The sequence below is a fragment of the Lingula anatina genome, chromosome 5, assembly GCF_051362555.1.
Source record: "Lingula anatina isolate TDL-2025a chromosome 5, LinAna3.0, whole genome shotgun sequence".
NCBI classification, from domain to species: Eukaryota; Metazoa; Brachiopoda; class Lingulata; order Lingulida; family Lingulidae; genus Lingula; species Lingula anatina.
In genome coordinates, this window is record NC_141771.1 from 10,812,170 (window position 1) to 10,831,161 (window position 18,992).

General features: G+C 37.6%; 2 protein-coding genes across 3 annotated transcripts in view; one reads left to right on the forward strand and one right to left on the reverse strand.

Annotated features, from left to right (window-relative positions):
• LOC106165241 (ly6/PLAUR domain-containing protein 6B) overlaps window positions 1–8,577 on the reverse strand; it is a 41,417-nt gene extending 32,840 nt beyond the window's left edge. Inside the window, exon 1 of the mRNA XM_087013026.1 lies at window positions 8,355–8,577. The gene's annotated coding sequence lies outside the window, so the exon portion shown is untranslated. The remainder of the gene's footprint in view (window positions 1–8,354) is intronic.
• A 5,532-nt stretch (window positions 8,578–14,109) lies between these two features.
• Window positions 14,110–18,784, forward strand: LOC106165215 (uncharacterized). 2 transcript variants are annotated; one of them, XM_087012466.1, is made up of 5 exons: window positions 14,110–14,740; window positions 15,307–15,426; window positions 16,377–16,508; window positions 17,832–17,872; window positions 18,544–18,784. In XM_087012466.1, the coding sequence occupies exons 1-5, from the start codon at window positions 14,614–14,616 to the stop codon at window positions 18,652–18,654; spliced, it is 531 nt and encodes a 176-aa protein (XP_086868592.1). In that variant the 5' UTR covers window positions 14,110–14,613; the 3' UTR covers window positions 18,655–18,784. The 2 variants fall into 2 exon arrangements, with proteins under 2 accessions (XP_086868592.1, XP_086868593.1); XM_087012467.1 differs by lacking the exon at window positions 17,832–17,872 and having other exon boundaries at window positions 18,544–18,778.
• The last annotated feature ends 208 nt before the right edge of the window (window positions 18,785–18,992 follow it).

The following is an 18,992-nucleotide window of genomic DNA, read 5'->3' on the forward strand; positions in this document are numbered from 1 at the left end:
CACTTTAACAATCTGACTGACTTGTGATACTATTTACTCTCTTAAAATTTCTTCTTTTCTTGGTCCAAGTGGAATCCTTCATGAACTCAGCTATACTGGGACACTACTTCATTACTTACATATTTGCATATGTGTCATAGAAGAGGTCAAATTGATTATAATGCAATAAATCAAATGCATAAATTGACTTATCATCTGAAAGTACAACAATTATTTGTCAAATATATTTTCGAGTCAAACTGTGAAATCAGTCTGACTGAAGCCCCAGACTTGGAGACCACTTTGTACCACTAGATCTAAATAATTGCATTTAAATGTAATATAGGAACCAATCTTCTGCCCCATTTGATTAATCTGTATTGATATGTCTACTGATTATTCTGCATGTTAGTATATAGTTTCAATTATCTATAATCACTTCTTGAACTGATAACTGGAAATAGTCGTTGAGTCACAGCAATCGCTCAATGAAAACTGCCAAGATAAACTCACCGAGGTGTGCAGAGGGCAATCATCAATTCAGCGTCAATTAAATTGTACATTTCCACTATTTCTTTCACATATCATGTTCCTGACATTCGTGATTGAAAGATTGCTAAAAAGTGTAAATTAAGGCCACTTTATATTTTTTCCGTTAAAATAAACACATCAAGATTAAATGGAATGACTTCACACCTACTAAAGCAAAGAAAAGAAGACCTTAACTGCAGTATTTTGAAAGCAAGTTCAGAAAAACAAGTACTTGACACAGTGTCTGACACAGACAGAGTAAATCGAGTTATCTCAACCTCGAACTCAGAGAAAAATTTCCCAAGTTTCTAATCTGTCGAACACAAATTATTGCACGGCTGTCACCTAAAGGAGCTGTTTATCTTACCTGATGTTACCATAGGGGTTACAAATTGATATTCCCAATAGGTGGCATTTTACAGTAAGTCAAATAACCCCACAGGGTACAGTAGCCCTGAGGATGGTTTCCCAGTAACATAAGTAGCCATAGCCTTTGTAGAAATTGTTGATGACATAAGAACTTATGTTGCAGTACATGAACCAAGGGACAAATATATATCAAAACTTTGGGTATTAAACCATTCTAATCCAGAGAGAGAGAGAGAGAGAGAGAGAGAGAGAGAGAGAGAGAGATTTATAGAAAAACTGGGTATCTAAGAGTATGGGTGAGCGGTGGCAGAGGGGGTGCCAACGACAGGTGCCCCCACCTTGCACTGACAATGACTATTAAAGTACATCTCTTTTCACTATACCTCTTCATAATCAGTCATAATGCACCAACTGCTTGCTGACTGTTGCACCCCATTTCCATAGATTAGATCGACCTACTTTAAATCGACCTAACTCCCTGGGGGTTCAAGCTAAATAGCTGTCAGCTGGGCAGACACGAAAGTAAATTACCCCTTTACTGCTTGTAGTAGGCGGGACGGACATTTAAGTCGGATTATCTGAAAGTAATCTAGTGAGACTCCCCGCGGGGATAGATCGATCTAAAATCTATGGGAATAGAGCCTTGGTCTTATTACTTCCACATTTCTTAAACACATAATTAATGTCTCTTTTGAGCATAATCATAGTCTAACTATAAATTAAAGCATACCACCACTGTATACCTCCTCTATTCTCACCTGGACTATGCACACAACAAGCGGATTAACTTTGGTATTTTTCTAAGAATGTTGTTATGTATCTTTATATCCAATCATGATATAACTGTTAAAACAAGCCAACCCAGAAATTTGAGACCCAATTGGCACATGGTCAGTTATGTGTTTTTACAGGCCGTAGGGTGTATGGCCCACGGTGGATTCTTTGTTCGTGTTTTTCTGGGGATATTACATAAAAGGAGGGGTCTAAAGTTAGATTAAATATTTGCATTTTTCTTTTCAATTGGGTAAATTGGCCGTTAGGTGCCTCAGTTGATTTTACTGACGTAACATGCATGTTTCATTGATGGGTTGAAATACGGGTGCTTTCCAATAGTCGATTCACTTTCATTTGTCAACCACATACCAATGGGAAGATAATTATACATATCCACCTTTTAAAACCACATTACTGCTAGGCCCATATTTTTGAGAGATGGAATCATTTCTCAATAATGCTTATTTGCATGCAAAGACTATTCAGCATACAGCTATATGCAGTACTCAGTATCTTATAAGACCTCAGTATAAATACAAAAAAAAAACATACACACACACTCAAAAATTCCACAATAACAACAACATTGCAACAAACATTAACCAAACGACCCTAAAATCTAACCACCCTTCACTCCATATAATCCCAAACCCACCTGCTTTGTTTAGGGATAATCCCAAAGTTTAAGTGAATACCTGACCTGCAGTCTCTTACCTGTGAGACATGAATGCCACCAGTGGCTTCCTCTTAATACAATTAACAACAACGTCCCTCAGTGTACAGACAGCTGATAAATGGTTTCACAAACCTCTGGAATTGTTCATATATAGACCACTCTGTCTTGTTCATTTTCGGCTGAATCTGTATGTCACCTGCGTTCAAATTTCTGACTGATTTATTTTCAATACCAGCATCTCTGGTGACTGTCAAGTCTGGGGGGGAGTTAGAGATCACGAAAGGCTGCCCTGTCCCAGGGATTAAACTATTGACCTTAGATTAAAGATGGGTCTGTAAATAAATGATTACAAATATTGGTTTACTGAGTGAATGTGTGATGCAGTGAGTTAGAAAAAAAGGAGGTGCGCGGTGGTGACTGAAGGAATTATCAACAAATAGATACAGACAAATGGGTGAATGGGTAAATGAATAGATAAATGGAAGAAACAAATTAATGGTCCTAGAGATGGATGGAGAGACAGAAGGATGAATAATTTTAATTACGCTTTAGGTATTAAACTTAACCCTGTAGCTGCAAGCTGCCGGATCAAACACATTGCAGCATATACATGATACCAATTCAGATACGATATGTACATAATACAGGTTTCACATCAATATACAAACAGAAATTACAGCACATTTCTGATACAATCTGCAGTAATCTCTACATTCACTCTGTATACGTGTGAAAAACATGGCTTCCACAGATACAAGAGTGTTTATAGGTACTGATACGGGGACAGGTAATATGTTAACCATGATTATTGCACCTCCTTATAAAACAGGCAAAGATTAATCCTGAGGTATTAATCTGGCCACTTTTATGTAATCTAAAGTCTAAGACAAAGGGCCTACCTCCACCTGTCTTGCATTTTTACAAAAAAAAAAAGCAACTGTCAACCTGTAATTTCCATTGTACTACTCTATAGCACTAGTTTTGTGTTGAATAAAATGAGTGTTAGTAACTAACCATAATGCCCTACCTAGACTATCATTAATATTGATTTAACCCAAGCAATATTAACAGTCAGCCACTTAATATACTCGTCAAAGCAGTCTAAACCCAGTGTTCCTAAGATTGAAAACATCTGCGCAATCAAGAATTACTCCAGGAAATAATTTTATCTATCCTGACAGAAGAACCTAAAGCCAGACATGACTCTGGGCGTTAAAATGCATTTCTGCCTCAAATTCTGCATCAAACTAATTGAACAGCAGATGCATCTTTTACCTGGCATTAAACTCTGAATTGCCACCAGTATCTTGGTTTTGGACCCCGTCTACAAAGTTGTTGACAGTCTCTTCTTCAATGCCCTTCAGTTTTATTTTCATAAGTCTGCAGCGAGACTACAAAAACCTCACTTAAAAACACACCAGAAAACAAATCCACCTGCTTTCCTGCAGTACCACTTCGTCAACCAACCAGTAATATGATTCATAACAACCTACGCTGGTATTTCAACAGTCATGCAAAGGTCCAATTAAGTTTCATTTAAGTCCAAACCCTCTCTTGTCTCAGTCACAGTTAATTAGCTGCGATGTGGGGCTCAATTTAAAAGATCAATCAACCCCAGGCCCCATTACCACCGTCCCACCCTCGTCCAATTAATGATTATTTACTCAATATCTCAGTCAATGAGACTTTTATGCCTCTCTTGTCTTTGAAAATGCAGTTGGGAATGACTTTGTGGATAATTCAATTATCAAAAGCATAGTCACCCTGGATTTTTTTTCAATTATACTCTTATGAATGTCTTTGTGTGGTTTTTTAGTAGAGGGAAATTATTTAGATAAATAAATAGATATATCAGTGTATAAAAAGGAAATATTTACTTTACTTGAGGTACCAGATTCTTTACTCGTTTAATCAATTAAAACATGATTTTTTGTATTAGTGTGTGTGTGTGTGTGTGTGTGTGTGTGTGTGTGTGTGGTACACAAATGGGTAGGGTAGGGTGGAGTTGGGTTTGGGGTACTTATAAGAAGAAAAACTTAAAAGGCTGCATAGAGAGAGGGCTGCACTTTTCCAGACAGTCTGCAGTTAAAATCTTGTGTGAGTTTTGTTTGCATTTTTTTTTTTTTTTTGTTTGTATTGGGTAGCACCTTCCCTCTCGCTCCCCCCCCCCCCCCCCCCCCTCAAACAAAATGCTGGCTTTGAGATTAGGGTGGAGTCGTGGGTGGGAATCCCCATATCATTATCTTGGACCAAGAAAATTATTGTATCTAAGATCAAAACAGATAAGAGGGCATATTATAGATCATTATACTGAATTTTTCTGTTCACAATAATGAAGGGCCCTGATCAGCCTCCTGTTCTTATTCAATGACAACATACATGTTTGTGTCTGAGAAGAAAAATGTTAATCCCTCCTGTACATACCTCTGTCTGGGATATCAAACACAAAGACGACGGTAATTATTAGTAAATTTTGGACACCTCACAATATCCAGTATTTTTTAATTTTATTTCACGACTTGCCACTTTTAGTTACTTGCAAATCATGTTTTCTAATGTAGATAAAAAAATTTATCAGAATGTTACTTATCAACATTCTTTTAATGATTAACTGACATTTTTTGTTTGTTTTTATAAATGGATAAAGGGATTTTTGTTTGAAATTAGTGAGAAAGTAAGTAAGCAAGATTGAATTTTTGGCACAAAAACCACTAACCACTCTACGAATGTTTTTTTTTTCCTTCTTTTTTCCCCTCTAAGAGGCACATGCAGGAATTAAACATCTTATTATCCAGATATTTAGAGAAAGAACTTTATGCACTACTGCTTTAAATGGAAAGAAGTCGTATAAAAGTCATCATTTCTCCCAAGGGGTTGGCCAACAAACCCTATGTACCTCATGCTGATATCAAATAATATATTTGGAAGTGGAAAGGGGAAAGATTGAAATATCAGATACCCCATCTGGGATTTTCTTGCCAAATTAAATTTATTAAAAACAATTAAGGTTATGCTAAATATAAATATAATTTTTGTGATTATTTTAATTACGTATCTTAAAGTTTGATCTTTTTTGCCCATTGAAAAGACTGAGTAATTGCCATAATAAATTAAGCTATGTCTATAACTTCTTATATGATATATTATCGAGTCAATTTGTCAAATGATAAAGACTAAATTGTTTTTCAGTTTTAATATCAGTATGCCTAATTTGTTAGACATGCTGGCAACTTAAGCTTGTTGTCTACATCAAAATCTAATAATACTTTTGATAGATATTTACCCATTGATTTTATATGATAGCCTTTAATCCCAATTCCACTGCTGAGATAGTACAAGCACAATCTTCTCCCCCACCCCTCCCCCCCTCCTCTCTTCCACCCCCAAGACACACACACAGACATATTAACTATCTGAAGCATTTTTCACTTTTACATATAATTTCCTAATGTAGCTATTCAAACAACTTTCCAAACTTGTTTTTAAGGCCCTACACACCAAATCTCCATTTCAATGCACATGATTGATCAGCATATAATATACATACACACAAGAAGTCAGACTTGCTCAATTTAAACCATTTCTGTCCAATTTAGACAAGTGTCAGTTAACACAGAGGTCAGAGGGTGTCTACAGGGTCCATGCACACATCTTACACACACCTGTTTGAATAAACAGCAAGTCAGGCTCCATTACAGTCCAGCATTTGTCTTGCTAGTGAAGTTTTAAAACCAAAGAAATATAGTACTTGGCCTGTTCCCAGGTATTGATGATGAGGGGGTGTTGGTGGGGTAGGGGTGGGTGGGGGGTTATTTTGAAAAAAGATGGACATTTTCATACTATTTCATAGTCAAGTGATCCATTATACACTAAATCCTTGATAAATTAGCAGAATGAACAAACCATTTCCACACACACAAAAGGTTCAAGCATAGACAGTGCTTATTACTTAAGAGATGAGTGAAAGGTCCTCCAACCTCTATAGGCTTGTTTCCAGTCAAGCTGGGGTGGCCCTCCTCAGCAGGTGTCTGCAGTTCCATTACCTTTTATTTCAATTTTTACAATTTTGTGGGCTGATATACTTTAGTGATGTTATTTTGTTTTTTTTTAATCTTTTTTACAATCAAGTACCAGGCACGAAGTTTCAACTATTCACCAAAGGGTTTTGACTACACACTACACAAGAGACTATGAAAAACTAATTTCGCTGATTATCAAATATATCATATTATGATATATTTTTTAAATAAAAATTCTGACTTAATATTAACAGAACAAAGGGAAAATCACTGAAAATTCATTTTACAACCATTATAATTTGATTTTGGCCATTTTAGCCCATTCAAATCAAACAAAGATAACTTCAAAGATAAAATTACTGTGCACAAGAAGTTTGCCTTTCTCAGTAAATATAAACAGAGGTACAGCATTTCACTCAGCGTAATAATTACATCTTTTCTTTCTAAACAAGTTCGACACTTGGCCTGGTTCCATGCAGTAACAAGCTGTAGGAAAAATAACTACTGAGGTATTTGAACAAGGTATTATAAACTTTAGCTCGGCTGAGAGGCTCGAGCAGCATATTAGGGTTAAGACTCCAGGGCTTACACAGCTGACTGTTACCATCTCTACAATTTTCCTGTTTTTTTTCTTTCTTTTTTTCTTTTTTTCCAATATTTGCTCTTTGCATCCCTGTCGTTTTTATTTTCATTGCATATGCCTCCTTTCTTTTCTTTTTTTAAGTATCACTTTTTTCTCACACTGTCACAATAACAAGTAAATCTCCATCTCCTTCTTTTCATCTGCTACCTTCTTTTCCTGTCTCTCGATCCCTCCTTCCTTCCCATTCTCTCTTCCCCCCCACTCTCTCTCTCTCTCTTTCTCTCTCTCTCTCTCTCTGTCACTCCATTCTCTCTTTCTCTCTCTCTCTCTGTCTGCCCTTCTCTCTCTCTCTCTCTCTCTCTCTCTCTCCTACCATTTCCTACCTTCACTGGGTCAATGAAATGCCCACCTGTGCTACTTGAATACCCCCTGGACCACAACACTTCCAGATCATGTTTAAGACCCCAACATGTTGTGCACTGTTTACATGTGTCACTTGATATGCCCATTTAGAAAAAAAATGAGGGCACACTGTGGAACCCATTATATTGATACAATACCGTCCAGTTGACTTCAAATACAGTCTGTAAAGGTACCATATTGTTATTTTTATTACACGTATTAACTAAATTCTAACGACAAGTGTAAAATGATCCATCATGACTTTATCATCAGGCATTTACATTTTCTTTACCATCAAAAAATGAACACCAAAGATGGTATTTCTTGTAGGAAAATCCTTCCGTCAGAATTTCTGACTTACAGAGATACTGCACACCTATTATTCACAAGACCAGTATTGGTCTTCCTCAGTTTAGAGTATGTGTGTGTGTCACTGTATATGTCACTGTGTGTGTGTGTGTGTGTGTGTGTGTGTGTGTGTGTGAGAGAGAGAGAGAGAGAGACTATACTGAGCATGCTTGCCAGTGTGCATGTTTGCTGTAAGTGCATGTGTCTTGCAGGAGAGGTATCGCGATTCTTTCATTATCCACCCCAAATATTCTGGATATTTTTATCTTGCAAAAAGACCATGAAACCTTTTAAAATTAATGGCTTTTTCACAGCTCCAGGTCTTAAAACTGAAATTCACATAACAAGCAGGAACTGATGTAAACATTTACTTGGCATAAAAGCAAGTTAGGAAAAAAGGGTGTCAAATGAATGTATGCATGTATGTGTTAGTCTTGCAGCAAGGGAAGCATGTTTTCCCTACACAGTCTTAATTCAACCTCTTGCAACAAGCTTGGCAAAATCTCTATGAAGCTACTAACGCGTCCTTTGGTTTTCCTCTTAAACTTGATACGAAAGTTTTAAGCATTCACAACACTAGCAAGCAATGGTTTTCACCTAATGTGTACGTATAAAATAGTAGTGTTAGCCTGTATGGCATGACAGCGCATTCCAACCATGTTTTCCTACTCACCTGTCACTGCCTTGTTTCATCCATGTCCAACAACTCTTTTCCTCCAATTCTGACATTTGCTCATTATAGGTACTACAAGTGCTTAATTCTCTTGCACTTCTGTTTTCACGTCTGGGCTACGCTGCTGTTAAAATTGGTCCAGCTCCAAAATGTTTGCACAGTTTACTGATTTACGTGCTTTGTGATATAACCAGAGCAAACATGACAATCTTTCTGCTGGTGTCGCTCTGAATGGCAACTGCTGGGCGACTGGGAAGTGGGGAAACTGGATACCTGTGAAAGAAAAATCATTCATCACGAAGAGAGTTTCATAATTTGACAGGCTGGAAAAAAAGGGATGTCATTTCAAGTTAGGGTTGACTTCAATTTGACCCATATTGTAAAGTGGGCATAGTCTGGGGTGTGTAGTGTTCGTTTTTGGAACAGGTCACTTTCCTTACAGTTTAAGCAAGCATGTTTTTTTTCGCCTATTTTATTTCAATTAAATTTAGTTTTTAACCAAATTAATGATATTTGCTTCAAAAATATGTTTTCACTTTTTTAACAAATATATATTTAATTTAGACAATGAAAATAATTAAACGCAATATGCCCCAACTCCACCCATCCCCAAAAATCATAGGCTAGAACTAGTGAAACTAGTCGAAACAATGGCTAATAACAATTCAAAACCCTGCAACCTACAAATTACTGTATACTTAAATTGCGTAAGTCGATCTACTGCTTGATATTCACCAAGGAAAGTGTGACAAAACATCTGATAACCTTTAACCCCCTCTTCTTTTAACCTCTCCCCCCTCCATCCACGATCAGCCAGTGGTGGTGATATATAGGCACATCACGCTGAGTCCTCTATTTGAGTCTTACATGTATGTTCACTGTGACCGTATAAAAACCTCAGCGTCATATCACTACCATAAATAATGACCAAATGGCCACTGGCTATGGGACACAGATCATTCCTTTGTGTTAGAAATATTTGAACTCTACTTCATCTGATTATGTCTACGTAAACCCCACTTTTTAGACTATTTCGAATGTCATTCTCAAAGTGTATCTTAAATTAAGTGATATTTATCCTACACTGTTTTCACCATATCAAATTGCATAGAAAAGAAGGCAGAATTCCAATAGCTTTGCAAGGGAAGTCATTTATCTTCAGTTTTAATTGCAGATTTTCTATGCAAATCTATTTGACTTATTTAATAAGACTTCACTGAAAAAAAGATAAAGTGAACAGAAGATAATGGGAGGTCTCGACTTCAAAACATCTTTTTAAACGCAAACTCCAGGGGGTGATCTATTTTTCAATAAAATAATATGCAAGCCCATCATTTATCACATGTACAATGATTAATGATGATGTCACACATACACGTAACAGTGACTTAATAATTGAAAGAAAATATGTTTATAAAAGTCTGGATCATAACATAGAACGAACGCATCTCCAGTTTTTAATTATTAATTTCTATTTGTCTAGCGAGCATTTACTTTACTTTCCAAAATGTACATTAGCAAAATAGATTGTCCAAAAGAACACGCTAAACTTAGCCTGACATGTAACTAAAAGTGAATCTGAACCTTGTCTCACAAAATTACGCCAGGCCAAACATTGGTCTTTTAAGTCAAAACTGAAAGACCCAAATCTAATTAGGTCTACCTCTGATAAATACATTGTAGTTAACTAAAACCAGTGGTCTTAAACATTAACCGATTCATAATATTAATAAATCAGGCGCACTACTTCACTCACCTGGACTACAATTTCTTTTGTAAAACCGGTCACAGTCTGTGAAAGTCACCTGCTCATGGCCCTACCAGTCTCAGACAGTCCAATTGTGGTGGATGGAATTTTTGTTTGTTTGTTTGTTTGTTTTTAATAGTAAGCTAGTTAACCAGTTTGATTTTTAGGTTGACTGTTTTATTATGATTTTTATCAATATCACAATTTTAATTTTCTGACGCGAGGAATAGGCCTAACCACAAAGTTCCTTCTTTATGCTTATCAAACAATAAATCTAAGGAAAATGTTTATTATTTCTCATTTGAAACCAGAGTTTATTTACTACATATAAAGCATTCTTATTCCTACTTTCAGCATTTGGAAACAAATAATTCAGTTTCTGTATCTAGATTTTTTATCTTTGACATAAAAATTAGAATGAAAAACCTCTCATTTTTTGCTTAATGCGCCTGCAGTAGATTTACAGACTTTAGAGTCTCACCACACCTGTAGTACCCTGAACAGTGAGCCAGACAGCTAATAATGAAGAGTCAGAGTGCCAATATGACCTCAGATTAACCAAGCTTAATACAGCTTATACCTAACACTGGTTACACATTAAATTACCACAAACTAAACAGGACCTGTGAAATGAGCAACTTCCGTGATAAGATTAATAGAAATCGACGTGGGTCTCTCGGCCCCCTACAGAGCCGAGGGATTAGAATTACATTGACAATTATCAAGTGATCGTTGACAGTCCTATCAAATCGGCCCTTTCATCTAGGTGTTATTAATTTGTGTCGTTCAGTAGATCGTGTATCTATTCGAGATATTTAAGTGTGGGTAAATTGGAGAGATATCTAACAGCCTGTTTGAAATGATGATAGGGGTGCTCAGATTTAAAAAACATCCATGTGTGTATTCAAAACGCATATTGATTCCAGGGGCGGATCCAAAGATATTTTCTGACAGTCTTCCAAATTATCTTTGTTGATCCATCCTCCAATTTTGACCGTCTTCCAACAGAAAAAAATATAGATACCGTCAATGTAAACTTGAAAATCTGACCGTCTTCCGGAAGACCCAGAAGACGGCCTAAATCCGCCCCTGGATTCATTGGTTCAGTCATGGACATAATAAGACCTTCTCTTATTATGTCCATGGTTCAGTGGCATAAAAATAGCATAATAGACTAACAAAAACAAGGCATGTACTATACACAAAAAAGCATGTAATTATAACTGTGATGACCCAACTCGCCTCCCCTCACACACACTCACACACACACACACACACACACACAAGAGACACACAGTTTATAGAAAAAAAAATAATGCTACAAAAGTAAAGAAAAAGATGCAGTAGATCTGAGGCGCTTGGATGGGTTTTTATCAAGGTCCATTAATAATTATAGGTCAGGGCCGTAGCCTGAGCAAAATGCCAGGGGGGGCAGTAAGCGGACACGAGGGGGCGAAGCCCCCGGTGGGGGAGGGTGTGGGAGGTGGATGATTGTCTAGTGGCCATGAGTGCATTTTCTCACAGAATTGATACCAACTTTGCATTTTTTTTCCACCTTTGCGATTATTTTTTTTGCACCTCAAATCCCAGGGGGGGGGCAGCTGCCCCCCCTGCCCCCCCGGAGGCTACAGCCCTGTAGGTTCCATAGATAGGCCTAGGTAGTAGGAAACACTGCCATTTTTTTTTCTTTGAAATCTTGGGCCGATAATATGGGTCCAAACTGTATCCAAGTTACTTGATGTAAATGTATAGTAGAGCACTATCATTGAATTCTCTCTTACTGTAGGCCCAACACTTTTTATGTATAGGAATTTCAAACATCACATTTTGCAAAATATAGTTCCACCTACTTGGTTTATAACTACTATTATTATTATTATTATTATTATTATTATTATTATTATTATTATTATTATTATTATTAATTTATTTTTTCATTTTCATAAATGGATTATCAAACCAATTCAAAGGTACCGACCCGGCCACCTACCCGCCTTGTCAGTAGGCCACTATATATATATAAGGGCTATCATTAAAAATTTAGGGCCTGACTCTATCGTTATTTTAATTCCAATGCGCATGTCAGTTGACCTATTTGAGATATTTAAAAACAATACCATCATATATGCATGTTGTTGATCCAAAAGCTCTTTAACGTTCAATTGGCATCTAGAAAATCATTGGCCAAAATTGAATAAAAAAATGTCATATCCAGCCTTTATGAAAATCACTCAAAATCACCAAGAATCAACCCTTCTCCGATTTTTCCGAAATGTGACGAAAATCAATCTACCACACCTGTCATTCATAAAAAATGTGGAAATGCTCTCGGATCACTTCATTAAAGCACCCATTTTAAGCTTTAAAGATTGCCAAAAAGCACACCTGAGAACAGGATTTGGAGAGAGTTTTTGCTATTTCTTCATTAATAATGACACAACCACTCTTCCAGTAGGGCTTTACACTCACTACAAATGACCAAACACACCTACCAGTCACTATAATGAAGAAAAAAAAATTCATCCCTACCTGGCCAAAATTGAAGAAAACTGCCATATCCGGACCTTACGAAAATCACTCAAAATCACCCAAAAATGACCCGTCACCAATTTTTCCAAAATGTGATGAAAATCAATCTACCACACCTGTCATTCATAAAAAATGTGGAAACGCGCCTGGATCACTTCATTAAAGCCCCCAATTTCAGCTTTAAAGATTGCCAAAAAGCACACCTGAGAACAGGATTTGGAGAGGGGGGGGGGTGGAGAGAGTTTTTGCTCTATTTCTTCCTTAATAATGACATAACTACTCTTCCAGTACTTTACCCTCACTACAAATGACCAAGCACACCTAACAGTCACTATAATGAAGAAAAAAATTTTCATCCCTACCTGGCCAAAATTGAAGAAAACTGCCATATCCGGACCTTACGAAAATCACTCAAAATCACCCAAAAATGACCCGTCACCAATTTTTCCAAAATGTGATGAAAATCAATCTACCACACCTGTCATTCATAAAAAATGTGGAAACGCGCCTGGATCACTTCATTAAAGCACCCAATTTCAGCTTTAAAGATTGCCAAAAAGCACACCTGAGAACAGGATTTGGAGAGGGGGGGAGAGAGTTTTTGAGAAGAGGGAGGCAAGAGTTTTTTTTTTTTATTTCATCCTTAATGTTTACAAAACCACTCTTTCAGTACTTGATACTAACTACAACTGACCCAACACACCTACCGGTCACTATAACCATCAAATAGTGATTAAACATTTCACACAGATGTAAGAATTTGTGATACTATATTTGCACGTGTAATAGTTAGAAAATTAGTCTGCCCTTAGTTTGTCGAAAGACAGGCGCTTCAAGGGTTGAGTGTAGAGGGCAAATGAAGAAAGAAATTAAGTGCAACCCTTCCAAAACAAGAGCACTGTGGTTTCATTCCCCCTTTACAGATTAGAAGTTGTATGGATCTTCAGTTGCTAAATGTTTCTTCTTTTCTGAATATCCTGGGTTCCCTTTGAAATAGTAAGAACAAATGACACGCAATTTTCCTAAGCATTAATGAAATTTATCTGCCATACGCTGCACTCATATTCTAATTGCTAGATTCGTTTTAAAGCTTTCTTCACTGCTAAAATACCTAGTAATTTTCACACAATTTGCATTTTAAATTGTCTATGCGTAAAACAAGAACGTCATTGCATCAGAGAAGCAAAGGCGCATCCAGGCACAATTGAACGAACCTTTTGCTCCACCACGCCAAATCTGTATACAAACCAATTAAGCCGTGGTAGTTATCGATCTTGCGTGAATCACGGTTGTGGTAATGTATGTGTTTGTAACAGAAATTGACATATCAAAGGGATTAGCTTGAGAATGGGAATCAAGGCAGGTGGTATATTTTTAATTAATCTGCAGAAAGTGGCCGGGGATTAGTGAGAGAGAGAGAAAGAGAGCACAGATTGAAAATGAACACCATCACGCCTGGGAGGATTATTCAGGTACCGTTTCAGAGGAAGTGCTAGTTAGGATAATTCTAGGATTGTCAATAGTTTTCACCCAAAAAAAAATGAAATTTATTGTTTGTTAGAGGTTTCTGCACAGTAACGACCAGTCGCACGAAAACCAGACTGTCGACAGGAAAGAGATCCCTCTTTCTGAATTCTTGATATTCTTCAGAAGATTGGATAGAGTTGAATTTTTGGGATTAATGTTAATTGTCGCTTTTTATTCATTCCGGACTTGGACAAATAAAACGTTTTATTTGTACAAGATCTGCGAAAGGAGTTTGAAAAGAAGCGAAGGCCGACCTGGTGCATCTCTAAAGACTTCAAATTTAACTGCACAACCACTGATTTTTCAAAGGATGGTTCATAAATTCTACCGATATCAACGAAGTGTCTGATCCAGAGCGTTGAATTATTTACCATTTTCCCTTTGGTATCAATGGTTTCCGCTTGGTAGCCTGAAAGCAGGAAATATCGTTTCCAATACTAGCAAGACGTGTACGATATGGATGTAACAACTACTGCCGAGGTTCGAGTCCGGAATAGCCTCCCCATAACATCGGAGACGATCGTCTTTGGATTCCGACTGTGGCACATAGTGGCCATCGTTTTAGCAGGATTACTGGCACTCAGTTAGTATATAGGCGGTTTCCTTGATGGCACGTTCTCATTGCCTGTTTAGATTCACAATGAACTACGTTCTTGAACCGCTCACCGCTCCTTTCTGATTTCGTATTTCATCAGCTTCGTGGTTTCTGTTGTCTTTTAACTAGTTCTTCAACCCCCCTAGTTCTTCAACGTGGTGACGTGATTTAGGCCCCCCGCAATCTCCAACGACCAGCATTAAGACATAAATCACGTCACCATGCACTCATACGCACTCACACACGTGCGCGAGACCGGACACACACTTACGCATTCTTCAATACACTGTATAGTTTCGCCTAACCAAAGAGATATAAAGCGTTGTCTTTAAACGAATACTTAAAAGGTTTTTCTGATAACAAAACCCGATCGTGTGGTGGGCGGTAAGTAAAAAAATTAAATGTTGCGTTGTTACTTTCTCACTTTACCTATGTATCGGCGTGAATGAGTCCCTTTTGAATGTTCTTATTTTTGGGTGGCGTGAATGTTCACAGCAGAGAAGGGTGTCTTATTTATATTTTATCATTAATTTTTCTTCTTTATTTTTCAAAAGTTGTCCTATGCTGTTGCTGCATGGACTGCAGAATACCCAGAACTAAAGCAGAGATAGAGGCAGACCACAAGAAGAAGAAAATGAAAAAGAAAATGGCGCCTACACTAGTCCCTACACAAAGTAAAGAACCATATATTGATTTTGTGCCTTATCCGGTTCACGTTTTTATATAAATGTTATGTGTCTTGTCTAGTGTATGTTTTTATATAAATGTTATACATTACAGTTTAACAATGTCTCCAACACCAGTGCCCCACCCTAGCTACTCCTATATATCAGCGCAGTTAAAGGGATACATGTAACAACTGTTCGTAAGATATCAATATTTCACGTTTCACAATAAATACATTGTAAACAGCTGATAGAAATATAATTAATTCCATTTAAACACCAAAAACAGTGGTTAACGCAATTATTCTGGAATTTGTGCTTGCCATCACGTCACGTGACCTCCATAGATGGCTACACTCTTTAATAATCTCTGTAATAAGAGAGTATTACAGAAAACCAACTTTTTAGAAAAAACAAAGACCAACTTTGAATGTGGGATGGACTCATTACCCATTGGTAAGTATGGGAAATTTTTCATTTACCCCAGGAAAATCCTTTTTTTTTTTATTTGGCCAAAATGAACAGTTGTTATCTCTGTAATTTACCATCGGTTTACACGTGAGCCAACTTATTCCTTCTCCGAGTTCCAGATATTTCCAGAAATAACTAACCTACACTGATAGTGTAACGTAACGTAACGGCAAAGGCTTAATGTTGGGGCATTTTAGTTTCCAATAGGTTGATATTTGAAACGCAGGGTCACCACCACCCCCCCCCCACCCCCAAATTTGCAGGATATTTTGCTACAATATTGCTGCAAATTAGCAGCAATAGGCCTATTTTTTTTTCTTACAAACACCTGCAAACTTGTTGCTGCAAACTTTTCAATTTGCCAAGGGCTGGCCCTTTTGTCCCAGCTCTAAATCACCCTAACACACACGCCCCTCCCCACAACGACCACCGCCATTACGAGCCTCCACCAATAAGGTATTAATACCTATGATCATTTCACATTGCAGGACGTCCAGAGAGCGGTATATCTGGCTCCACCAACAGCTCATACATGAGTCAGCTCAACCCGACCATGTTGACCATGGACCCCAGGGCCGCCAGGGGGAGACTCTGTCACGGACCAGTGATTCCACTTCCAGGTAAAGGTCTGGATTTTAGCAAGAACGTGTTGTGTTATGGGTTAGATTGGAAGGAAGATAGGCGATTTAAAAGAAACAAGGTAAATGTCGTGATTTGTAGCACGACATAACGATGTTTGGCCTTCCAAAACACTGTGAAAGAAAAACGCCCAAAACACCATGATAATCCTTGCGCGCTAGTAGGCCTAATTCATCGCCTTTACATACGCGGGCCTTTCATATATTGTAAATCGTTTTGATTCCCAATGACAAAAATTGAAAACAGAGTTAAACTGAATAAAAAGATCTGCCCAGGCGTGAAGCAATTTGCAGTACTTAGTGTAATAAAATTATATATTTATAACACACGTAGTATTATCTCTCAATCAAATACAAACTTTTATATCAATGCCCCCATAAATTGTGCATGACAGATCAGATGTGGTTGATATTTTTCTAATTCATCTTATTGATTTACCTTGGACGACGGTTACGGGTCGTCCGTCTTGTTGCCTGTTGTAATTCATCATAATGAGAGCAAGTCGAAAACACGTGCGATTTCCCAGGAAAGGTATTATTTCACACGTGACTCATGAACGCTGACAGTGTTGCTGCACCTAATTTAGTCTCCCTTCACTTAAATATATATGTCAGTGCATGAAAATAAACATGGCGTGGGCGCCTTCTGCTCGTCAATTTTGGCTGTCGATTTCCTCTCACTGCATTTGTTCTGGGTTATTGAATGAAGCGATAGATCGGTCATGATCAAACACTGATGGATTAAGCTTATTAAGAGGGGAGACGGGGTAAGAAACGATGTTCCACCCCCGACCCAAATGTCATTTATAAGTGTAGCTGGCGGTAACTACTTTGTCCAGTAAATAAATAATGAATTTTATCTGTCATTTTCATCGGTTAAATTACTATGATGGCTTCATCAATACTGGAGAACAATGAAGCCGATTTGGGTAGAGATTATACTGTCAGAGCAAGTAAAAAGCATTGCTCTTTGAAAAAGGGTACAAAACTTACGTGAAAAATTGAGAAAGCAGAAGAGTAGAATATAAGAATATAACATACTCTCAAATAATACGGGTTTCGACTTACCTAATAAGCTTATGTGATACTTTAATTAAAATGGAGAAAGTTGCGCTTCAACTAATTGCGTATGTTACAGTTTACGCTTTCTTTGCATACAATTTCCTAAACAATAATTGATCAAGGCTCAAATTTTGTTTAAAATGCCAATGTACTTTATCACATTTAGTGCATACCTTGAAATGTTTTCATAGACGACAAAGATTTTTTTCTAAACATTAAAACATTTCCTCCCCATCTTGCCAGTTTTCAGACCAACTCCATACGGACAAAGACCTTTAAAACAGGTAGAATGAATATCACTAAACGGGTTGATAGCTCTGCATGCATGGAATAAAATGTATTTACACATACATATGTGTATATATGGTTTGAACGGCACGAGATCTTGCATGAAAAATAAAAAAGGCATGCCAAGAACACTACATATATGTAAAGCACAATTATATTAGTAGAAGCACCGTGTCGGCCTATGCCTAAAACCAAGTGTTATCACTACGTGTGGTGATCATATACACTGCATACATGTTGAATGAAAACATCAATACCAGTGACAGTGTGTCATAAACGCATGCTGGTGCTTGCAATTATTGCATATCTGACCTGTGTCTGTGCGCGTGCGTGTTTGCGTGTGCATTAACCCAAATGTATGGGACCCGTATGAATGCATTCGATATAGTCAGAATATATATGTGTTAAATGTTCATATAAGTTTCTGCAAATACTTTTCAAATTGTACGAGTCATACAGTTTTGCGAATCCATAATCGGTGGAGGGGAATTTCTGAACATATATGTACATGTTTTAGGCCTAAGTGATGGCACTCTATTGAATATCTAAAAATGTGCAAAACTGCGACAGACCACCATTTTATTTTTACGGTCTACTTCTTTAGAAAATTTCTTCCAAATATTTCACAGATCCCATCGTTTATTTTGCCGTCTGCATTTTTTTTCAGATCCCTCGCATAGTGGTGAGCCGGGTGGGCTCCAGCACTCGGCCTCCGAGACCAGTGTGGCGTCCACTTCAGTTTCTGCCACCAGGTTCTAGAAATTTGACAAAGTTCTAAAATATTTCTATTTCAAATCGTTCTATTATTATTCTGCGGAAACCTTAGTTTTTTTTTTTTTTCGACAAAGACATTGCATGGAATGCGTATAGATCAGATAGAATTCAGTGGCCGATTTAGAGGGGGGCGGGGGGGGCTGACCCCCCCCCCCCCTTTGATTTCTGGTCCCCTCTTGAAATTAGAATTTTGAATAGCTGTACCATAGTTCTAAACCGTACCAAAGGGCACCGTTCGCCCTCTAAAATACCAAAAATTTGGGGTTCACTTCAGCGGGTCCCGAACCCCACGCCAAGTGGGTGGGGGGTGGGGGGGATCGGCTTCGCATCTGCGAACTCCCC